At 42.1% G+C, this 21,348-nt stretch overlaps 1 protein-coding gene and 1 pseudogene across 5 annotated transcripts in view; one reads left to right on the forward strand and one right to left on the reverse strand.

Annotated features, from left to right (window-relative positions):
- Positions 1 to 2,241: 2,241 nt before the first annotated feature.
- On the forward strand, positions 2,242 to 16,415 carry LOC139380187 (pyruvate dehydrogenase (acetyl-transferring) kinase isozyme 1, mitochondrial-like; annotated as a pseudogene).
- Positions 16,416 to 17,873: 1,458 nt separating this feature from the next.
- Positions 17,874 to 21,348, reverse strand: part of LOC139380448 (neurabin-2-like) — a 37,808-nt gene continuing 34,333 nt past the window's right edge. For 3 of the 5 annotated variants that reach the window (XM_071123126.1, XM_071123125.1, XM_071123124.1), the window contains one exon: positions 20,548 to 20,933. In XM_071123126.1, coding sequence (XP_070979227.1) covers positions 20,775 to 20,933 — 159 coding nt within the window. In that variant the 3' untranslated portion in view covers positions 20,548 to 20,774. Of the gene's footprint in view, positions 18,665 to 20,259; positions 20,934 to 21,348 lie in introns of those variants that run through there. The other 2 variants (XM_071123128.1, XM_071123127.1) reach the window with 2 other exon arrangements.

A 21,348-nucleotide genomic window follows, 5' to 3' on the forward strand; every position in this document is an offset into this window, starting at 1 on the left:
AGAAGCACCTGTGGCTAGGAAAAACTCCCTAGAAAAGCCGGAACCTAGGAGGAACCAGGCTATGAGGGGTGGCCAGTCCTCTTCTGGCTATGCCGGGTGGAGATTATAACAGAACATGATCAAAATGTTCAAATGTTCATAGATGACCAGCAGGGTCAAATAACAATAATCACAGTGGTTGTAGAGGGTGCAACAGGTCAGCACCTCAGGAGAAAATGTCAGTTGGCTTTTCATAGCCGATCCTTCAGAGAATCTCTACTGCTCTTGCTGTCTCTAGAGTTGAAAGCAGCAGGCCTGGGACAAGATAGCACGTCCGGTAAGTATACTTCCACTCAAGATATTACACTTACTAAGCGAACTTCAGAAAGTTTGTACCTCAAACCATACGGACGTCCTTCGAGAAAATGAAAGGGAACATGTGTCGCAGCCATGGGGTTTATATATTGGGGCGGACCCCAGCCGTGACACAGGTGAACACCTGGAGTAAATCTGTAAATCCTCACCTCGGGTGTGTCTCTCCACCACAGAGTGATACCAATATATTGGAGTGATCCATATAGTGAAACATAACCCCCTTTCCTTTCCCCTTTCACAGGTTGCCATTTTATTGTGTCAACAGGTCACAAATATTGCTGCTATGATTGCACACTGTGGTATTTCAGGGAGGAGTGGTGAATATGTGTGTGCGTTAAAGAACCAAATGCTGCCCGCGGCCAGTGACGGACTTCTACGTCACAGATCCATATAGTGAAACATAACCCCCTTTCCTTTCCCCTTTCACAGGTTGCCATTTTATTGTGTCAACAGGTCACAAATATTGCTGCTATGATTGCACACTGTGGTATTTCACCCAATAGATGAGGGAATTTATCAAAATTTGATTTGTTTTGGGTCTGTGTAATCTGAGGGAAATATGTGTCTCTAATACGGTCTTACATTTTGCAGGAGGTTAGTAAGCGTAGCTCAGTTTCCACATCCTTTTGTGAATAGTGTGGACATAACATGTCTCTAAATATCTAAGGCTCAAAGAAAACAGGCACTTCTACGTGCCCACTAAAGTGACGTACATGTGAAGTCAAGGACCCTGGACCAATAAGAACGTTTGTGTTTGTTTTGACTGCTAGCATGCAGCGTGCAAGTTAGAACAAGAAAACTAACTATGATTCTTAAAGTTATATGGTTTCATTTAGACAGTATGATAAGTCAAAAGTACAAATATATGTTTGAAGCAAAGTAACTTTGTTTCTAGGAATGCTAATGCTAGTTTAGCTTGGAACTGCTTCAAACTAGTTCCAGTCGACTTGAATGAACACGTGCTCCAGCTAGATAAATAATCCTACAAATTGCACCAAGTGTTAGAGTTGCGTCAATTCGAATCTGGTATCAGGATAAATGTGACAATGAGTCACCGATTGTATACTATGTATTTTTTATTAGCTAAGCAATAAGTGGAAAATGCAATTTTCGTATATACGGGCTCTCTGTCCCACCTCGCAGGGCAAACAGAGAACTGACTTGATCTTGACAAAGATATTATAAATATACTCTGACAGAGGTAGTTCCTGCTTCCGAGCCGGCCTGTCAGAGGAGAGACTGGGCGGGGTTTAGACTCACCCAGCCTATCGTTGATTGTTGGCGTAGAGCTGGTCCCGACCCCAGGCGCTCCAGTTGATAGATGTAACTGTTGCTGTGAAGAATATCTATGCGCTCATTCTCGATACCGTTATCTCGCACCTGCGTCCTGTTATCTAACAAAAGACTGTTTGTTCTCGCAACACTACGTTCTGAATGTGTGTCCCCCAACTCATTGCACAGTTCCTGTCTTCATGTTATTCTGTATTTTTCCATCATGAGAAAGGCCCATGGCCTGAAACTGTTAACAATGTTTCAAGTCAGCTATGTTCCATAACACATACATACATCCACACAAGCCAACAGCAGATAATATTCAATCACATATATGGTAACGGGCTATAGTGCATAACACAGAATCCTCATACAAGCCAGCTGGCTAGCTGTGTAAATATATTGTAAACTAACGTAATTTACTTTGTGGACCTTTATGGTTTAAAAACGAAATTCATGAAAGCTAGGTAAACTAGCTAACAGTAGGTGATGAAGGCTATAGCTACATTCCGCACTGTCAACAATATTGGGCAAGCAGCTGTTGGAACGCCGTGAACTGAATCATTTCGATCCACGTCTGTTTATCAACTGTGAATGTGAGCTAAATCGGTCAACATGAGGATCGTAAGGGCCTTGATGAGCAACACCTTCTCCATGAGAAAGCATATTGATTACTACTCCAGTTTCTCCCCTTCACCACTCTCAATGAAACAATTCTTGGACTTCGGTAAGCGGACTTGAATCTCAATGCTTTTAGTCAACTGATTGCTAACGTTGTGACATGTGGCACGCAGCAGGGCAGGCTATGCACAGTGCACAAAACATTAGCCATACCTTCCTGCCATACCATCAAAGGTACTTAAATCTTTTGTCTTGCCATTCATAGGGTGAATGGGCACACATACACAATCCATGTCTCAAGGATTAATGTCTCCTCGCCTTCATTTACATTGATTGAAGTGGATTTAACAGGTGACATTAAAAGGATTATACTTTTCACCTGGATAGTCTGTCATGCAAAGAGCAGGTGTTTATAATGTTTTGTACACTATATGAATATATGTATTTATCACACACACACACACACACACACACACACACACACACACACACACACACACACACACACACACACACACACACACACACACACAGTGCATTCAGAAAGTATTCAGACCACTTTGCCTTTTCCATATTTTGTTACGTTACAGCCTTACTCTAAAATTGATTTTTTTTTAATGTCCCTCAATCTACACATAATACCACATAATGCAGTAAAAAACTGATGACATTTACATGAGTATTCAGACCCTTTAAAAGCACCTTTGGCAGCGATTACAGCCTTGAGTTTTGGGTATGACACTACAAGCTTGGCACAGCAGCTAGAGAAGTTTTGAGGAGCCTACTCACTTGGGTAGCCACTGCACTGGGCATCAACTGGTGAAAGCCACATATGGGTCCCTCTGCTCTCTTGGCCGCCTTACCAACGCGGCCATGCTGCTGCAGGCCTACCTGCAGACCATGTTTTCCTGGCTGCACGAGGCCACATAGGAGCTCTTCCGGGAAGTGATGGAGGTGTCTCGTCTGCTTTCCCTGCTCCAGAGGGATGTTGTCCACGCCAACAGACGGGCCATGGTGCAGGTGGTTACCTCCAGGTGCCATCTCTGGCTGGCCCAATCGCGTCGCAAATCCTCTCAAGCTCTGTCAGTTTGGATGTGAAGCGTCGCTGCAAAGCTATTTTCAGGTCTCTCCAGAGATGTTTGATTGGGTTCAAGTCCGGGCTCTGGCTGGGCCACTCAAGGACATTCAGAGACTTGTTGCAGAAGCCACTCCTGTGTTGTCTTGGCTGTGTGCTTAGGGTCGTTGTCCTGTTGGAAGGTAAACCTTCACCCCTGTCCGAGATCCTGAGCGCTCTAAAGCAGGTTTTCATCAAGGATCTCTCTGTACTTTGCTCCGTTCATCTTTGCCTCTTTTGACCAGTCTCCCAGTCCCTGCTGCTGAAAAACATCCCCACAGTATGATGCTGCCACCCCTGCATCACCGTTGGGATGCTACCATAAAGGCCTGATTGGTGGACTGCTGCAGAGATGCTTGTCCTTCTGGAAGGTTCTCCTATCTCCACAGAGGAAGTCTGGAGCTCTGTCAGAGTGACCATCAGGTTCTTGGTCACCTCCCTGACCAAGGCCCTTCTCCCCCGATTGCTCAGTTTGGCTGGGCGGGCCAGCTCTCGGAAGAATCTTGGTGGTTCCAAACTTCTTCCATTTAAGAATGATAGAAGCCACTGTGTTCTTGGGGACCTTCAAATGCTGCAGAAATGTTTTGGTACCATTCCTCAGATCTGTGCCTCAACACAATCCTGTTTCGGAGCTCTATGGACAATTCCTTCAACCTAATGGTTTGGTATTTGCTCCGTATTTCCAAATCATGTCCAATCAATTGAATTTACCACAGGTGGACTGCAATGCAGTTGTGGAAACATCACAAAGATGATCAATGGAAACTGGATGCACCTGAGCTCAATATCGAGTTTCATAGAAAAGGGTCTGGATACTTATGTAAATAAGGTGTGTTTTTAAAAATGTTAATACATTTGCAAACATTTCTTAAAACCTGTTTTCGCTTTGTCATTATGGGAAATTGTGTGTAGATTGATGAGGATTTTTTAAAATGTATTTAATCAATTTCAGAACAAGCCTGTAATGTAACAAAATGTGGAAAAAGTAAAGGGGTCCGAATACTTTTCGAATGCACTTTATATATATATATATATATATATATATTACATGGCCAAAAGTATGTACACCTGCACGTTGAACATCTCATTCCAAAATCTTGGTCATTAATATGGAGTAGGTCCCCCCTTGGCTGCAATAACAGCCTCCACTTTTCTGCGAAGGCTTTCCACTAGATGTTGGAACATTGCTGCTGGGACTTGCTTCCATTCAGCCACAAGAGCATTAGTGATGTCTGGCACTAATGTTGGGCGATTACGCCTGGCTCGCAGTCGGCGTTCCAATTCATCCCAAAGGTGTTCGATGGGGTTGAAGTCAGGGCTTTGTGCAGGCTAGTCAAGTTCTTCCACACCAATCTCAACAAACCATTTCTGTATGGACCTCGCTTTGTGCACGGGGGCATTGTCATTCTGAAACAGGAAAGGGTCTTCCCCAAAATGTTGCCCCAATGTTGGAAGCACAGAATTGTCTTGCATGTCATTGTATGTTGTAGCGTTAAGATTTCCCTTCACTGGAACTAAGGGGCCTAGCCCGAACCATGAAAAACAGCCCCAGACCATTATTCCTCCTCCACCAAACTTTACACTATGCATTCGGCCAGTAGCGTTCTGCTGGCATCATCTGTTGGACTGCCAGATGGTGAAGCATGATTCATCACTCCAAGGAACGCGTTTCCACTGCTCCAGAGTCCAATAGTGGCAAGCATTACACCACTCGATTTGTATGCGATTCAGCCCTTTCTGTGAGCTTGTGTGGCCTACCAATTTGTGGCTGAACCGTTGTTGCTCCTAGATGTTTCCACTTCACAATAACAGCACTTCCAGTTTACCAAAGTAAAGATTTGACCAACTGACTTGTTGGAAAGGTGGCATCCTATGACGGTGCCATGTTGAAAGTCACTGAGCTCTTCAGTAATGCCATTCTACTGCCAATGTTTTTCTATGGAGATTGCATGGCTGTGTGCTCGATTTTATCCACCTGTGAGCAACGGTTGTGGCCGAAATGGCAGTATCTACTCATTTGAAGGTGTTTCCACACATATTTTATATTTGAGATTCTTCAAAGAAGCCACCGTTTGCCTTGATGATAGCTTTGCACACTCTTGGCATTCTCTCAACCAACTTCATGAGGTAGTCACCTGGAATGCATTTCAATTAACAGATGTGCCTTGTTTTTAAGTTAATTTGTGGAATGTCCTTCCTTAATGCGTTTGAGCCAATCAGTCGTTGTGACAAGGTAGGATTGGTATACAGAAGATAGCCCTATTTGGTAAAAGACCAAGTCCAAATTATGGCAAGAACAGCTCAAATAAGCAAAGAGAAAACAACAATCCATCAATACTTAAGACATGAAGGTCAGTCAATGCGGAACATTTCAAGAACTTTGAAAGCTTCTTCAAGTGCAGTCGCAAAAACCATAAAGGGCACTCATTAGGACCGCCACAGGAAAGGAAGAGCCAGATTTATCTCTGCTGCAGATGATAAGTTCATTAGAGTTACCAGCCCTAGAAATTGCAGCCCAAATAAATGCTACAGAGTTCAAGTAACAGACACATCTCAACATCAACTGTTCAGAGGAGACTGTGTGAATCAGGCCTTCATGGTTGAATTGCTTTAAAGAAACCACTACTAATAAGAAGAGATTTGCTTGTGCCAAGAAACACAAGCAATGGACTTTAGACCGGTGGAAATCTGTCCTTTGGTCTAACGAGTCCAAATTTGAGATTTTTGGTTCCAACTGCCGTGTCTTCGTGAGATGCAGAGTAGGTGAACGGATGATCTCTGCATGTGTGGTTCCCACAGTGAAGCATGGAGGAGGTGTGATGGTGTGGGGGGTGTTTCGCTGGTGACACTGTCAGTGATTTATTTAGAATTCAAGGCACACTTAACCAGCATGGCTACCACAGCATTCTGCAGCGATATGCCATCCTATCTTAGTGGGACTATCATTTGTTTTTCAACAGGACAATGAGCCAACACACCTCCATGCTGTGTAAGGGCCATTTGACCAAGAAGGAGAGTAATAGAGTGCTGTATCAGATGTGAAGAAATAACAGCCAACAAATGCAAAGCGTATGTGGGAACTCCTTCAAGACTGTTGGAAAAAACATTCCAGCTCCCAAGTGGCGCAGCTGTCTAAGGCACTGCATCTCAGTGCTAGAGGCATCACTACAGACCCTGGTTCAATTCCAGGATGTATCAAAACCGGCCGTGATTGGGAGTCCCATAGGGCGGCGCACAATTGGCCCAGCGTCATCCTGGCTGGGGTAAGCCGTCATTGTGAATAAGATTTTGTTCTTAACCGACTTGCCTAGTTACAGTGAGGGAAAAAAATATTTGATCCCCTGCTGGTTTTGTACGTTTTCCCACTGACAAAGAAATGCTCAGTCTATAATTTTAATGGTAGGTTTATTTGAACAGTGAGAGACAGAATAACAACAACAAAAAAATCCAGAAAAACACATGGCAAAAATGTTATAAATTGATTTGCATTTTAATGAGGGAAATCAGTATTTGACCGCTCTGCAAAACATGACTTAGTACTTGGTGGCAAAACCCTTGTTGGCAATCACAGAGGTCAGACGTTTCTTGTAGTTGGTCACCAGATTTGCACACATCTCAGGAGGGATTTTGTCCCACTCCTCTTTGCAGATCTTCTCCAAGTCATTAAGGTTTCGAGGCTGATGTTTGGCAACTCTAACCTTCAGCTCCCTCCAGCTCCCTTCAGCTGCCTTGAGATCATTGACAATATCCTCCCGTGTAGTTCTGGGATGATTCCTCACCGTTCTCATGATCATTGCAACTCCACGAGGGGAGATCTTGCATGGAGCCCCAGGCCGAGGGAGATTGACAGTTATTTTGTGTTTCTTCCATTTGCGAATAATTGCACCAACTGTTGTCAATCTCAGCTTGTTACCTGTATAAAAGACACCTGGGAGCCAGAAATCTTTATGATTGAGAGGGGGTCAAATACTGATTTCCCTCATTAAAATGCTAATCAATTTATAAAATTTTTGCCATGTGTTTTTCTGTTTTTTTTGTTGTTATTCTGTCTCTCACTGTTCAAATAAACCTACCATTAAAATTATAGACTGATAATTTCTTTGTCAGTGGGCAATCGTACAAAATTAGCAGGGGATGAAATACTTGTATCCCTCACTGTAAATAAAGATTAAATAAAATAAATTATTAAAAAAGCCGGTAGAGATAATGCCAAGAATGTGCAAAGCTGTCATCAGCTTTGGCTACTTTGAAGAATATAAAATAACACTTTGATTCCATTTGTGTTATTTCATTGTTTTGATGTCTTCACTATTATTCTACAATGTAGAAAATAGTAAAAATAACAAAAAACCCTTGAACGAGTAGGTGTGTCCAAACTTTTGACTGGTACTGTTTTATATAGCTCCGGTACCTGTTTCATATCTTTCATCTAACTAACCTCTCAGCCATGTTTGTTCTGTTTCACATTCAGGGTCTGGTGAAAATGCATGCGAGAGAACATCGTTTACATTCCTGAGACAGGAGCTACTGTGAGGTTGGCAAACATAACGAAGGAGATCAAGTTGTTACCAGATCATCTGCTGAAGACTCAAATCAGTCCGGTTGGTACAGTTGGTGAGTACTCTTGTTTTAGGCCTAGCTCACTCCCATCTAGCCTGGGGGAACCAGCCCGATCGCCACGTTTATCGTTCCATTTCACTTCAGTAAAACAGAATGGTGAACGCAGCATTGAGGCTGATTCCACCAAGCTAAACCCCCATCTCCTGTTACGCATGTTCCAACAGGCCTATCAATAACATCACCAATGTATGAGATCTTTTTTTTTTTTTTTAGGTACATGCTAAGTCTTCAAGACATTATGGAGTTCAAGGAGAAGGATGCTGATGATGAGAAAGTCACATGAGTAAGATGATTATCTAGTTGCGTTATTAAAATCAAAATAAAATGTTATTGGTCACATACACATATTTAGCAGATGTTATTGTGGGTGTAGCGAAATGCTTGTGTTCCTAGTTCCAACAGTGCAGTAGTATCTAACAATTCACAACAATACACAAATCTAAAAGTAAAAGAATGGAATGAAGAAATATGTAAATATTAGGACGAGCAATGTCGGAATGGCATTGACGAGAATACAGTATATACATATGAAATAAGTAAAGAGGTATGTTGTAGATGAACACATCACTGTCATTGTAGGCCCATTCCTACTGTGGATCATAATTCCTTTGGATTCGGTCTTCACACAGTTTCACTGATGCTGTTATAAAGATCTGAAACCGTCACAATGACGCCATCCCGACTATGGCCCAGGGGGCTGTGGAGTACAAGGAGACCTATGGCCCAGGGGGCTGTGGAGTACAAGGAGACCTATGGCCCAGGGGGCTGTGGAGTACAAGGAGACCTATGGCCCAGGGGGCTGTGGAGTACAAGGAGACCTATGGCACAGACCCCATCGTCAGCCAAGAACGTTCAGTATTTCCTGGATCGCTTCTACATGAGTAGAATATCCATCAGGATGCTGCTTAACCAGCACAGTGAGCATGTCACTTGTTATAGCGGAATACATCTATTTGAATTCAATAACTTTTTTGAGAGCATTTCTTTTGATTTAAACAAAACTTCCCATACATGTTTACCTCTGGAAGAAATGATCGGAAAGGGACTTCTAGGACATGAATGACCAAACATTCAGGAGATAAAAGTCGCTTTAAGTTGACCCCTTTTGCATGCTTCACCATCACGTGAGACATGCATGTCTTCATCACTGGAAAATACAAAAGGTTGTGTTTGATATCATTTAAAAGCTTACAAACTATTTTATAATTTATAGATAAAAAAATAAAAAAATAAAATGTAATTTTCTAATATTTGCATACAGTGCCTTGCAAAAGTATTCACCCCCTTGGCATTTTTCCTATTTTGTTGCATTACAACATGTAATTTAAATGGATTTTTATTTGGATTTCATGTAATGGACATGCACAAAATAGTCAATTGTTGAAGTGAAATCAAAAAAATAATCAACGGAAAAGGGGTGCGTGCATATGTATTCACCCCCTTTGCTATGAAGCCTTTAAATAAGATCTGGTGCAACCAATTACCTTCAGAAGTCACATAATTAGTTAGTGTCACATGTTCTCAGTGCATATAGGCACATGTTCTGAAAGGCCCCAGAGTCTGCAACACCACTAAGCAAGGGGCACCATCAAGCAAGTGGCACCATGAAGACCAAGGAGCTCTCCAAACAGGTCAGGGACAAAGTTGTGGAGAGGTACAGATCAGGGTTGGGTTATAAAAAAATATTTGAGACTTTGAACATCCCACAGAGCACCATTAAATCCATTATTAAAAAATGGAAAGAATATGGCACCACAACAAACCTGCCAAGAGAGGGCCACCCACCAAAACTCACAGACCAGGCAAGGAGGGCATTAATCAGAGAGGCAACAAAGAGACCAAAGATAACCCTGAAGGAGCTGCAAAGCTCCACAGCGGAGATTGGACTATCTGTCCATTGGACCACTTTAAGCCGTACACTCCACAGAGCTGGGCTTTACAGAAGAGGAGCCAGAAAAAAAGCCATTTCTTAAAGAAAAAAATAGACAAACACATTTGGTGTTCGCCAAAAGGCATGTGGGAGACTCCCCAAACATATGGAAGAAGGTTTTCTGGTTAGATGAGACTAAAATTGAGCTATTTGGCCATCAAGGAAAACGCTATGTCTGGCGCAAACCCAACACCGCTCATCACCCCGAGAACACCATCCCCACAGTAAAGCATGGTGGTGGCAGCATCATGCTGTGGGTATGTTTTTCATCGGCAGGGACTGGGAAACTGGCCAGAATAGAAGGAATGATGGATGGTGCTAAATACAGGGACATTCTTGAGGGAAGACCTGTTTCAGTCTTCAAGAGATTTGAGACTGGGACGGAGGTTCACCTTCCAGCAGGACAATGACCCTAAGCATACTGCTAAAGCAAAACTTGAGTGGTTTAAGGGGAAACATCTACATGTCTTGGAATGGACTAGTCAAAGCCCAGACCTCAATCCGCTGTACACCAGCAGAACCCATCCAACTTGAAGGAGCAGGAGCAATTTTGCCTTGAAGAATGGGCAAAAATCCCAGTGGCTAGATGTGCCACGCTTACAGAGACATACCCCAAGAGACTTGTAGCTGTAATTGCTGTAAAAGGTGTCTCTACAAAGTATTGATTATTTATGGGGGTGAATAGTTATGCATGCTCAAGTTCTGTTTTTTGTCTTATTTCTTGTTTGTTTCACAATAAAAAATATTTTGCATCTTCAAAGTGGTAGGCATGTTGTCTAAATCAAATGATATACAACCCCCCCAAAAATGTATTTGGAATGGCAAGCCAGAATAAATTGAAATGGGCCTATTTATATAATGAATATGAATTTGGAGGGCAGAAATGATTAAATATTAAAGCATAGGACCTCTAAAATCTTCAGTCATAGAAAAGCTGTACTTAAAGCAGATTAGTAACAACGGCTCATCCCGTGTTCAAGAATGTCCTTTTCCCCTTTATTCAGAAGACAACCGCTCACTTTAGATTATTGGAAAATGAAATTGTCTCCAAAATATCACTATTTTTTATGATATATGTAAGCCATATAAAGCTGGTTGCAATTTCAATTTAATCCACCAGAAAAGACAGAACAAATATTATGGTTAAACTCAAATATACTAATTGATGATACAATTAGAGATAAAGATCTTTGTAAATGATATCATAAATAGGACTGGTGGAGTTAAGTCACACATTCAATTAACAAAAATATATGGAAATGTCTGCTCTATCCAAAATGATAACCAACGGGTTGCAGCATTACCACAAAAATGGAATAGGGAAGTGGAAGAAGTAAGGAACTTGTCTGTTGCCAGTTGGTATCATTGTTTACCTGTTTAACTAATACATATCGTCAGTACAGAATTGCCTGTTATGACTTTTGCATGGTTGTATTTACACTACATGACCAAAAGTATTTGGACACCTGCTCGTCGAACATCTCATTCCAAAACCATGGGCTTTAATATGGAGTTGGTCCCCCTCTTGTTGCTATAATAGCCTCCATTCTTCTGGGAAGGCTTTCCACTAGATGTTGCAACATTGCTGCGGGAACTTGCTTCCATTCAGCCACAAGAGCATTAGTGAGGTTGGGCACTGATGTTGGGCTATTAGGCCTGGCTTGCAGTCAGGGTTCCAATTCATGCCAAAGGTGTTCAATGGGGTTGAGGTCAGGGCACTGTGCAGATTACCGATCTTGACAAACCATTTCTGTATGGACCTCGCTTTGTGCACGGGGGCACTGTCACCGATCTTGCCACAAATCTCATCTAGAATGTATGCTGTATGCTGTAGCGTTAAGATTTCCCTTCACTGGAACTAAGGGGCCTAGCCCGAACCATGCGAAACAGCCCCAGAACATTATTCCTCCTCAAACAAACTTTGGCACTATGCATTCAGGTATGTAGCATTCTGCTGGCATCCGCCAAACCAAGATTAGTCTGTCAGACTGCTAGATGGTGAAGCATAATTCATCACTCCAGAGAACGTGTTTTCCACTGCTCCTGGGTCCAATGGCGGCGAGCTTTATACCATTCCACCCCACGCTTGGCATTGCGCATAGTGATCTCAGGCTTGGGTGCGGCTTCTCTGCCATGGAAACTCATTTCATGATGCTCCCGAAGAAAAATTTTTTTGTGCTGATGTTGCTTCCAGAGGCAGTTTGGAACTCGGTAGTGTGTGTTACAACCAAGGACAGACAATTTTTGTGCGCTATTTGTTTCAGCACTTGGCGGTCCCGTTCAGTGATCTTGTGTGGCCTACCACTTCGTTTGCTGAGCTGTTGTTGGTCCTAGACTTTTCCACTACACAATAACAGCACTTACAGTTCACCGGGGTAGCTCTAGCAGGGCATACATTTGACAAACTGACATGTTGGAAAGGCATCCTATGACTGTGCCATATTGAAAGTCACTGAGCTCTTCAGTAAGGTCATTCTACTGATGTTTGTCTATGGAGATTGCATGGCTGTGTGCTCGATTTTGATACACCTGTCAGCAATGGGTGTGGCTGAAATAGCCAAATGCACTAATTTGAAGGTGTGTCCACAAACTTTTGTATATATGGGCTGGCGTGGTTAGAAGTGGTCTGTGGTTGTGAGGCCCGGTTGGACCTACATCAAATCCTCTGGCAACAGCTCTGGTGGACATTTCTGCAGTCGGTTTTCCAATTGCACGCTCTCTCAATATGAGACATCTGTGGTATTGTGTTGCGTGACAAAACTGCACATTTTAAAGTGGCCGATCACGCTGTTTAATCAGCTTCTTGAGATACCACACCTGTCAGGTGGAAGGATCATTTTGGCGAAGGAGAAACGCTCACTAACAGGGATGTAAACAAATTTGAGCACAACATTTTTGAGATAAGCTTTTTGAGCGTATGAAACATTTCTGGGATATTTTATTTCAGCTCATGAAACGTGACCAACACTTTACATGTGGCGTTTATATTTTTGTTCGGTGTAAGTGGAACCTGTTTCTGGCAGCTCTGGTGGTCTCACACACTACACTTAACATAGTAAATGTAAATTCTGGACACTCAAATTAGTAAGATATGTTACGCTTGGTACAGGTACATAAGATAGATGGTTGCTTAAGGCCAAAACGAAAGTAGGGTGGACGGGTGGGCATATAACGCGAATGTCTAGCAACCCAAAGGTTGCGTGTTCCAATCTCATCACAGATGACTTTAGCAATTCTTTAACTACTTGCTATTTTTTCGCTACTTAGCATGTTAGCCAGCTAGCTAGAATTCTTAAAACATTCATACATTTTGATAATTCGTAACATATCAAACTAAATGGGTGATGGACATCCACAAATGAATACATACCATACAAAACTTGACAGATCTTACTAAAGGGAGTGTTTCAGATGTACGTAAAGATTAATATTCAATGCTCTGAGACTAGTTTGTGCAGCCAGGGATCTTTTTTGTTTCAGGCAACAACAAAAAATTCAACTTCAAAAAACTTCAATCTTCAACCTGAGACCAGAATGGCTGAAATAAATTGAGAAATTATGAAAGCAGAGCTATCAAACTTGTTATATAAACAACTGTTAAATGTTAGTGGTAACGGTTTTGCATGTCTTCTATTCTAGCCCTGCTCTTTGGTGGGAAAGTGAGGGTAAACCCAGCGCACCCTAAACAGATTGGCAGTATTGATCCCCACTGCACAGTTACTGAGGTAGTCCGGGGTAAATGCTGCACGTTTATTGGAATTGTAAATTCAGCGTTACTTTCCTAACCAGACTACTTTGCCTTTCCCCCAGATGCATATGAAAATGCAAGAAACCTTTGTGATCGGTATTACATGAACTCTCCGGAGTTGGTACTGGAAGAATTCAATGGTAAATTTCATTGCCGATTTAAGCGTATTTATAAACTTGGTGGAAATGGTTGTATCACTTAGTTTCCAATTGTCTCTACAGTAAAAGATGGAAAACCCGTAACTGTTGGGTATGTGCCATCCCATCTTTACCACATGGTATTTGAACTTTTCATGGTATGCCTTTATTTTTTCACTTCACAGTTCATTACTTTTGAGCTTAAGTTTTCAAGTTCTGAGAAAAAAAAATGTAACCTTAAATGTGGATTTGATCTCTTCAGAATGCCATGAGAGCCACCATGGAGTTGTATGAAGATTCCATGGACTATCCTTCTGTACATGCCCAGGTTGACCTGGGGAGTGAAGACCTGACAGTCAAGGTACAACTACTTTACAGTGCTGCTTCTCATTTAACCACTCTTATATGGCTAGAGACACCACAAAGGAGGCTAATCAGTGTATCTCTTTCTGATCGGTGTCATTTACTCTTCCAGGTGAGCGATCGCGGAGGAGGGGCTCCCCTGAGGTTGGCATGGATGGCCAACACAGCCCTCTGGTGAGTCCTATCACTTTATAACAAGGAGTCAGCACACAATATTGATAGTTATTTAAATATTGTAAGCTTTCTCTTATCTGTTCTGTTGTAGGCTGGCTATGGTTACGGCCTTCCCATCTCCCAATTTAATGCCAGGTACTTCCAAGGTGATTTGAAGCAGTAGTCTCTGGAGGGCTATGGCACTGATGCTGTGATAGATAGATATATATATATACAGTGCCTTGCGAAAGTATTCGGCCCCCTTGAACTTTGCGACCTTTTGCCACATTTCAGGCTTCAAACATAAAGATATAAAACTGTATTTTTTTGTGAAGAATCAACAAGTGGGACACAATCATGAAGTGGAACGACATTTATTGGATATTTCAAACTTTTTTAACAAATCAAAAACTGAAAAATTGGGCGTGCAAAATTATTCAGCCCCTTTACTTTCAGTGCAGCAAACTCTCTCCAGAAGTTCAGTGAGGATCTCTGAATGATCCAATGTTGACCTAAATGACTAATGATGATAAATACAATCCACCTGTGTGTAATCAAGTCTCCGTATAAATGCACCTGCACTGTGATAGTCTCAGAGGTCCGTTAAAAGCGCAGAGAGCATCATGAAGAACAAGGAACACACCAGGCAGGTCCGAGATACTGTTGTGAAGAAGTTTAAAGCCGGATTTGGATACAAACATATTTCCCAAGCTTTAAACATCCCAAGGAGCACTGTGCAAGCGATAATATTGAAATGGAAGGAGTATCAGACCACTGCAAATCTACCAGGACCTGGCCGTCCCTCTAAACTTTCAGCTCATACAAGGAGAAGACTGATCAGAGATGCAGCCAAGAGGCCCATGATCACTCTGGATGAACTGCAGAGATCTACAGCTGAGGTGGGAGACTCTGTCCATAGGACAACAATTGCATATTGTATATTGCACAAATCTGGCCTTTATGGAAGAGTGGCAAGAAGAAAGCCATTTCTTAAAGATATCCATAAAAAGTGTATTTTAAAGTTTGCCACAAGCCACCTGGGAGACACACCAAACATGTGGAAGAAGGTGCTCTGGTCAGATGAAACCAAAATTGAACTTTTTGGCAACAATGCAAAATGTTATGTTTGGCGTAAAAGCAACACAGCTGAACACACCATCCCCACTGTCAAACATGGTGATGGCAGCATCATGGTTTGGGCCTGCTTTTCTTCAGCAGGGACAGGGAAGATGGTTAAAATTGATGGGAAGATGGATGGAGCCAAATACAGGACCATTCTGGAAGAAAACCTGATGGAGTCTGCAAAAGACCTGAGACTGGGACGGAGATTTGTCTTCCAACAAGACAATGATCCAAAACATAAAGCAAAATCTATGGTTCAAAAATAAACATATCCATGTGTTAGAATGGCCAAGTCAAAGTCCAGACCTGAATCCAATCGAGAATATGTGGAAAGAACTGAAAACTGCTGTTCACAAATGCTCTCCATCCAACCTCACTGAGCTCGAGCTGTTTTGCAAGGAGGAATGGGAAAAAAAATTCAGTCTCTCGATGTGCAAAACTGATAGACATACCCCAAGCGACTTACAGCTGTAATCGCAGCAAAAGGTGGCGTTACAAAGTATTAACTTAAGGGGGCTGAATAATTTTGCACGCCCAATATTTCAGTTTTTGATTTGTTAAAAAAGTTTGAAATATCCAATAAATGTCGTTCCACTTCATGATTGTGTCCCACTTGTTGTTGATTCTTCACAAAAAAAAATACAGTTTTATATCTTTATGTTTGAAGCCTGAAATGTGGCAAAAGGTCGCAAAGTTCAAGGGGGCCGAATACTTTCGCAAGGCACTGTATCTATCTATATCTGGGTAAGTCACAAAAAAGTCAACAAATTAGACTTTAAAAGCATATTGCAGTATTCATATTTTTCATAAGACTCATCCTTCCATTATTTAATCTACAATTGTGCAGGCATTGTCCACAGAGTCCATCGAGAAGCTTCCTGTCTACAACAAGTCAGCCTGGAAGCACTACAAGACCATGCATGAGGCAGACGACTGATGTATTCCAAGCGAAGAGCCATGACAACATTCCGTAGTTTCTAGGCCAAGATACATACACAATGTACTAAGTTAAAGATCAAAGTTAAAAAAAATGTTTTTATCAATAGTTCCTTGACAGTCTAAATATGCAATTTTTCAAAGAAGTGAGTTAGTGTTTCTCATGACAATTGTATGAACTCATTCTGGAAGTGTTGCTTTGTCAAAACAGTGATGTATGATCGAACTTTTCAGTGCTGTTTTAGTCAAACATATCGGTTTGGGCTTCTTGCAGTCTACAAATTATGTTCTGGCCCCCTGACCATCCTCTCAAAAAAAAAAAGAAGAAGCTGCGGCTGAATCTAGTTGATGATCCCTGGCATATATTAGCTATACATGACGGGAGAGGCAACAAATACAGATATAGAACTTGTTCCAGACACTGAGATACGTTTGAAGTACAATGTGGTTTCATTGACGTAGTGTATATGGACACCTGCTCGTCAAACATCTCATTCCAAAATCATGTGCATTTAATATGGAGTGGGTCACCCCTTTGGTGCTATAATAGCCTCCACTCTTCTGGGAAGGCTTTCCACTAGATGTTGGTACATTGCTGCGGGCAATTGCTTAAATTCAGTCACAAAAGCATTAATGAGGTTGGGCACTGATGTTGGGGGATTAGGCCTGGCCCGCAGTCGGCTTTCCAATTCATCCCAAAGGTGTTCAATGGGGTTGAGGTTGGTGCTCTGTGCAGGCCAGTCAAGTTCTTCCTTGACAAACCATTTCTGTATGGACCTCACTTTGTGCACGGGGGCATTGTCATGCTGAAACAGGGAAGGGCCATCTCCAAACTGTTGGAAGCACAGAATGTCAGTGTATGCTGTAGAGTTAAGATTTCCCTTCACTGGAACTAAGGGGCCTAGCACGAACTATGAAAAACAGCTCCAAACCATTATTCCTCCACCAAACTTTACACTTGGCACTGCATTGGGGCAGGCAAAGCGTTCTCCTGGCATCCGCCAAACCAAGATTAGACCGAGGAAGGACAACTTTTACGTGCTACGCGCTTCAGCAACCGGCAGTCCCGTTCTGTGGGCTTGTGTGGCCTACCACTTCACAGCTGAGCCGTTGTTGCTCCTAGACATTTCCACTTCACAATAACAGCACTTACAGTTGACCAGGGCAGGAATTTGACAAACTGACTTGTTGGAAAGGTGGCATCCTATGACGGTGCCACGTTGTAAGACCCTGAGCTCTTCAGTAAAGCCATTCTAGTGCCAATGTAACTATGGAGATTGCATGGCTGTGTGCTCGATTTTATACACTTGTCAGCAACGGGTGTGGCTGATATAGCCGAATCCACAAATTTTTTGAAGGGATGTCCACATACTTTTGTACATATAGTGTTTGTGTTGTGTTGACTATTAAAGTGTCCATTGGTTGAACTTAGCAGTCTGCCATCTCTTGAATGCAAAAACCATTAGACCTCCTAGTAAAGCACAACATACACCCACAACAGAATCTGGTGTGAGAATTTGTTTATTTTATGTTGCTTTTACAATATGTACCAAGAATAGAATAATAAGATCTAGCTCTTTGTATTAGAACAAGTGGAGGGAATTAAACTAGTGTTTTTACATCCAAAATATAAACGAATCATTCTTGAATTTAAAATGTACATTGAAGAAAATGCTTGGGTATGGACAAGCTCAACATGCACCCAACAGACACAGCCAACCATTCAATGGATTTATTGTCACAGGCGCACACACTTCCATGGACCCCACACCCTGTCAGCAAGCAGTGCATGCAGTGTACAATAATATTGCATGTCTTGGTACCATCTCAGCAACACGTAAACCTATTCGGTACAATAAGACCACAGAGTAGTACATCCTCCATTCTCGAAACAGGCACAGTTGGGGAGGGGATCAGCAGCATTGTTCGTTGTCATTACTTGATTCCTTTCATTTAGCAAAACAATTCTCTCATCCTAGTGGCTATTCTACTTAGTAGAAAAAGTATATATAAAATTATGAACCTTAATTATTTAAAAAAAAAGTTATGCAGTTAATAAAACAACGTATACACTTTCTCACGCTTTAAAGCTTAAAAGACAATATAGTGCTTTTATCTCAATAACTGTACAAAGTTCCTGTAAGAAAAGATCTGTACATGGTTACAGGTAAGTTATGCAAAAATACAATCTAAAAAAAACACAAAGCCGTACTGAATTCATTCCAATTGTTGTATGGGTAAATGTGCACAAATGCTGCAACTACATACAGTGCCTTGCGAAAGTATTCGGCCCCCTTGAACTTTGCGACCTTTTGCCACATATCAGGCTTCAAACAAAGATATAAAACTGTATTTTTTTGTGAAGAATCAACAACAAGTGGGACACAATCATGAAGTGGAACGACATTTATTGGATATTTCAAACTTTTTTAACAATCAAAAACTGAAAAATTGGGCGTGCAAAATTATTCAGCCCCTTTACTTTCAGTGCAGCAAACTCTCTCCAGAAGTTCAGTGAGGATCTCTGAATGATCCAATGTTGACCTAAATGACTAATGATGAGAAATACAATCCACCTGTGTGTAATCAAGTCTCCGTATAAATGCACCTGCACTGTGATAGTCTCAGAGGTCCGCGCAGAGAGCATCATGAAGAACAAGGAACACACCAGGCAGGTCCGAGATACTGTTGTGAAGAAGTTTAACGCCGGATTTGGATACAAACAGATTTCCCGAGCTTTAAACATCCCAAGGAGCACTGTGCAAGCGATAATATTGAAATGGAAGGAGTATCAGACCACTGCAAATCTACCAAGACCTGGCCGTCCCTCTAAACTTTCAGCTCATACAAGGAGAAGACTGATCAGAGATGCAGCCAAGAGGCCCATGATCACTCTGGATGAACTGCAGAGATCTACAGCTGAGGTGGGAGACTCTGTCCATAGGACAACAATCAGTTGTATATTGCACAAATCTAGCCTTTATGGAAGAGTGGCAAGAAGAAAGCCATTTCTTAAAGATATCCATAAAAAGTGTCGTTTAAAGTTTGCCACAAGCCACCTGGGAGACACACCAAACATGTGGAAGAAGGTGCTCTGGTCAGATGAAACCAAAATTGAACTTTTTGGCAACAATGCAAAACGTTATGTTTGGCGTAAAAGCAACACAGCTGAACACACCATCCCCACTGTCAAACATGGTGGTGGCAGCATAATGGTTTGGGCCTGCTTTTCTTCAGCAGGGACAGGGAAGATGGTTAAAATTGATGGGAAGATGGATGGAGCCAAATACAGGACCATTCTGGAAGAAAACCTGATGGAGTCTGCAAAAGACCTGAGACTGGGACGGAGATTTGTCTTCCAACAAGACAATGATCCAAAACATAAAGCAAAATCTACAATGGAATGGTTCAAAAATAAACATATCCAGGTGTTAGAATGGCCAAGTCAAAGTCCAGACCTGAATCCAATCGAGAATCTGTGGAAAGAACTGAAAACTGATGTTCACAAATGCTCTCCATCCAACCTCACTGAGCTCGAGCTGTTTTTCAAGGAGGAATGGGAAAAAATGTCAGTCTCTCGATGTGCAAAACTGATAGAGACATACCCCAAGCGACTTACAGCTGTAATCGCAGCAAAAGGTGGCGCTACAAAGTATTAACTTAAGGGGGCTGAATAATTTTGCACGCCCAATTTTTCAGTTTTTGATTTGTTAAAAAAGTTTGAAATATCCAATAAATGTCGTTCCACTTCATGATTGTGTCCCACTTGTTGTTGATTCTTCACAAAAAAATACAGTTTTATATCTTTATGTTTGAAGCCTGAAATGTGGCAAAAGGTCGCAAAGTTCAAGGGGGCCGAATACTTTCGCAAGGCACTGTATCTGGAAACTTTTCAAATTGATAAAAGTACTTTATAGCTTTATAGTGGTAAAAAAAAAAACATGTTGGGTTTTGTTCTTGGTCATATCCCCACCAACACTTGTCAATATTACAGTATCACTTTCAGAATTCATCGTTTCCCCCAATCTATCACAATGATGACGTGATACAGATACTGCTGGAAACAGGACCGTCAGTGTGTTTGATTTGATTAAAAAAGCAAAGCCGGCTTTGTGTGTTCTTGTGAATAACCCAATGACAAATAGGGCTGTTTTCAGATGATTCTTCCAATTGGCACATTAAATCAACACTGTTATGCTAGCATTAATCATTACTGGCCATTATAGTCTCAGTACTGTGTGTGACTGTGCTTGTGCTCTCTTAGTAACTACTGTGAAGTGGATGGCACTTACGCAGGCCTATAGGTGAAACAGAACAGATACAGGGGGTCGTTGAATGTCCTGCCTCGCCCGAGGGACATTGGGTTATGTTACGACAGAGAGTGGGGGTCACCTCTAGGGCAGCTCAGCAGACAGAGTCAGTGTTGGGAGGCAGCCTCCCACTGCGTCGTGCCTCCTTCTCCCTTTTCTCCCTCTGTTTCTCCAGTTTCTCCTGGGCCTTCCTCATGTCCTTCAGCTTCTTCTTGATGGTGGCCCGGTCACTCTGGCTGGACACACCCAGGGCCTGAGGGGGCAAACATCACGGGTCACATTCTAGAACACTACTTTCTGAAATGCATATAAACATCGGACAATTTCCTCTTGTTTCTTATGTGTAATTGTCCTTATGCACCGTGCTAGTGTAAATCATTGTGCAATTCACCCTGTTTATGTTTGGCCATTAGGTGGCAGTCAAAGATTAGAAACCTGACTGATATCGAGATGATGCAAGATGCAAGACTTCGCTCTCGCACAGTATCTGCCCACGTGCAACGGTTCCCACGCCATCCACAGTGTGGTAGCCAGGGCACTAAAACACTGGAGAAGTGAAGCCTCGCGCTTCTACGCTCTTAGTTGTCGCAGAAATTGACCCACTATGCTTTGTACATCTATGTCCTTTCGCTGCGTCTACCTTTACATTTTCATTTGGCCTTGTTGCT

Source organism: Oncorhynchus clarkii, chromosome 22 (assembly GCF_045791955.1).
Source record: "Oncorhynchus clarkii lewisi isolate Uvic-CL-2024 chromosome 22, UVic_Ocla_1.0, whole genome shotgun sequence".
Classification (NCBI taxonomy): domain Eukaryota; kingdom Metazoa; phylum Chordata; class Actinopteri; order Salmoniformes; family Salmonidae; genus Oncorhynchus; species Oncorhynchus clarkii.